Genomic DNA, 2,500 nt, shown 5'->3' on the forward strand with positions numbered 1-2,500 from the left:
GTAGCTCTCAGGGTGTCTGTAGCTCTCAGGGTGTCTGTAGCTCTCAGGGCGTCAGTAGCTCTCAGGGCGTCTGTAGCTCTCAGGGCGTCTGTAGCTCTCAGGGCATCAGTAGCTCTCAGGGTGTCTGTAGCTCTCAGGGTGTCTGTAGCTCTCAGGGCGTCAGTAGCTCTCAGGGTGTCTGTAGCTCTCAGGGTGTCAGTAGCTCCCAGGGTGTCTGTAGCTCTCAGGGTGTCTGTAGCTCTCAGGGCGTCTGTAGCTCTCAGGGCGTCTGTAGCTCTCAGGGCGTCAGTAGCTCTCAGGGCGTCTGTAGCTCTCAGGGTGTCTGTAGCTCTCAGGGTGTCTGTAGCTCTCAGGGCGTCTGTAGCTCTCAGGGTGTCTGTAGCTCTCAGGGTGTCTGTAGCTCTCAGGGCGTCAGTAGCTCTCAGGGTGTCTGTATCTCTCAGGGTGTCAGTAGCTCTCAGGGCGTCAGTAGCTCTCAGGGTGTCTGTAGCTCTCAGGGTGTCTGTATCTCTCAGGGCGTCTGTAGCTCTCAGGGCGTCAGTAGCTCTCAGGGCGTCAGTAGCTCTCAGGGTGTCTGTATCTCTCAGGGTGTCTGTAGCTCTCAGGGTGTCTGTAGCTCTCAGGGCGTCAGTAGCTCTCAGGGCGTCTGTAGCTCTCAGGGCGTCTGTAGCTCTCAGGGCATCAGTAGCTCTCAGGGTGTCTGTAGCTCTCAGGGTGTCTGTAGCTCTCAGGGCGTCAGTAGCTCTCAGGGTGTCTGTAGCTCTCAGGGTGTCAGTAGCTCCCAGGGTGTCTGTAGCTCTCAGGGCGTCTGTAGCTCTCAGGGCGTCTGTAGCTCTCAGGGCGTCAGTAGCTCTCAGGGTGTCTGTAGCTCTCAGGGTGTCTGTAGCTCTCAGGGTGTCTGTAGCTCTCAGGGCGTCTGTAGCTCTCAGGGTGTCTGTAGCTCTCAGGGCGTCTGTAGCTCTCAGGGCGTCAGTAGCTCTCAGGGTGTCTGTAGCTCTCAGGGTGTCTGTAGCTCTCAGGGCGTCAGTAGCTCTCAGGGCGTCAGTAGCTCTCAGGGTGTCTGTAGCTCTCAGGGTGTCTGTAGCTCTCAGGGCGTCAGTAGCTCTCAGGGTGTCAGTAGCTCTCAGGGCGTGACGCTGTAGCTCTGTGGCTTCGGCTGGTGCGTTTCCACTTCGCGTGCCGTCGTTTAGGTTCCTCTTTTCGAGAACAGGAGAACAGGAACTCGCACTCTCCCTCAGGCACTTCCCCCTTTCGCCATGTGCCCAGCACGGCGTGGTTTCCCTCTCCAGCTCTGTCGGCCAGGACTCCGGAGCGTTGATGGTTTCTTTAAAATGGAGGTTTCGGCTCGGCTGTGGATCGGACGGGCCATCCCGGCACGTCTCGCTGTGCGTGTGCGTGTGCGTGTGCGTGTGCGTTCCTGGCACACACACAGAGCCCTGGACAGTGGTGGCAAAAGAAGACAGGAAATAGAGAGGATTTAGTTATTTACTGTTGAGCAGGTCACACATTTCCTCTGGGTGGTTTCCCACTGGTTATCATCAGGTTGAGACTGGCTGAAACATGGTGCTGCGGGCGGGGCTGGTGACCGTTCTCCCAGAATAACTTTCAGCTTTTCAGAGAAGGCAATGATTTTACACATTTAGAAAATGTGTTACAATACGCTTTTCTGATTACCAAATAATTCTCACATTCTAGTGCATCTCTGTCTCCACCTCTTTTTCAAATGGACTGTCAAGGGCCAGTTTTGGTGTCTCTCTCTCTCTCTCTCTCTCTCTCTCATGTGTTTGGGTCTCTCTCTCTCTCTCTCTCTCATGCGTCTGGGTGTCTCTCTCTCTCTCTCTCATGCGTTTGGGTGTCTCTCTCTCTCTCTCTCTCATGTGTTTGGGTGTCTCTCTCTCTCATGCGTTTGGGTCTCTCTCTCTCTCTCTCTCTCTCATGCGTCTGGGTGTCTCTCTCTCTCTCTCTCTCATGCGTTTGGGTGTCTCTCTCTCTCTCTCTCTCTCATGTGTTTGGGTGTCTCTCTCTCTCTCTCATGCGTTTGGGTCTCTCTCTCTCTCTCTCTCTCTCTCTCTCTCTCATGCGTTTGGGTGTCTCTCTCTCATAGGGCTTCTTCAGGAGGAGCATACAGAAGAACATGGTGTACACGTGTCACCGTGAGCAGAGCTGCATCATTAACAAGGTCACACGGAACCGGTGCCAGTACTGCCGGCTGCAGCGCTGCCTGGAGGTCGGCATGTCCAAGGAGTGTGAGTACCAGAGCGCCGCTCAGCACAGCGCCCCCGCTGGCCTGGAGGACTACACATACACACACACACACACACACACATACACACACACACACACACACACACACATACACACACACACACACACACACACACATACACACACACACACACACACACACACACACACACACACACATACACACACACACACACACCTACACATACACACACACACACACACCTATACATACACACACACTCTCACCTACACA

At 54.7% G+C, this 2,500-nt stretch overlaps 1 protein-coding gene across 3 annotated transcripts in view; it reads left to right on the top strand.

Annotated features, from left to right (window-relative positions):
• Window positions 1–2,500, top strand: part of rarab (retinoic acid receptor, alpha b) — a 124,934-nt gene that overhangs the window by 112,122 nt on the left and 10,312 nt on the right. For all 3 annotated transcript variants that reach the window (XM_061223644.1, XM_061223643.1, XM_061223645.1), the window contains one exon: window positions 2,105–2,246. In XM_061223644.1, coding sequence (XP_061079628.1) covers window positions 2,105–2,246 — 142 coding nt within the window. The remainder of the gene's footprint in view (window positions 1–2,104; window positions 2,247–2,500) is intronic.

The sequence above is a fragment of the Conger conger genome, chromosome 16, assembly GCF_963514075.1.
Source record: "Conger conger chromosome 16, fConCon1.1, whole genome shotgun sequence".
NCBI classification, from domain to species: Eukaryota; Metazoa; Chordata; class Actinopteri; order Anguilliformes; family Congridae; genus Conger; species Conger conger.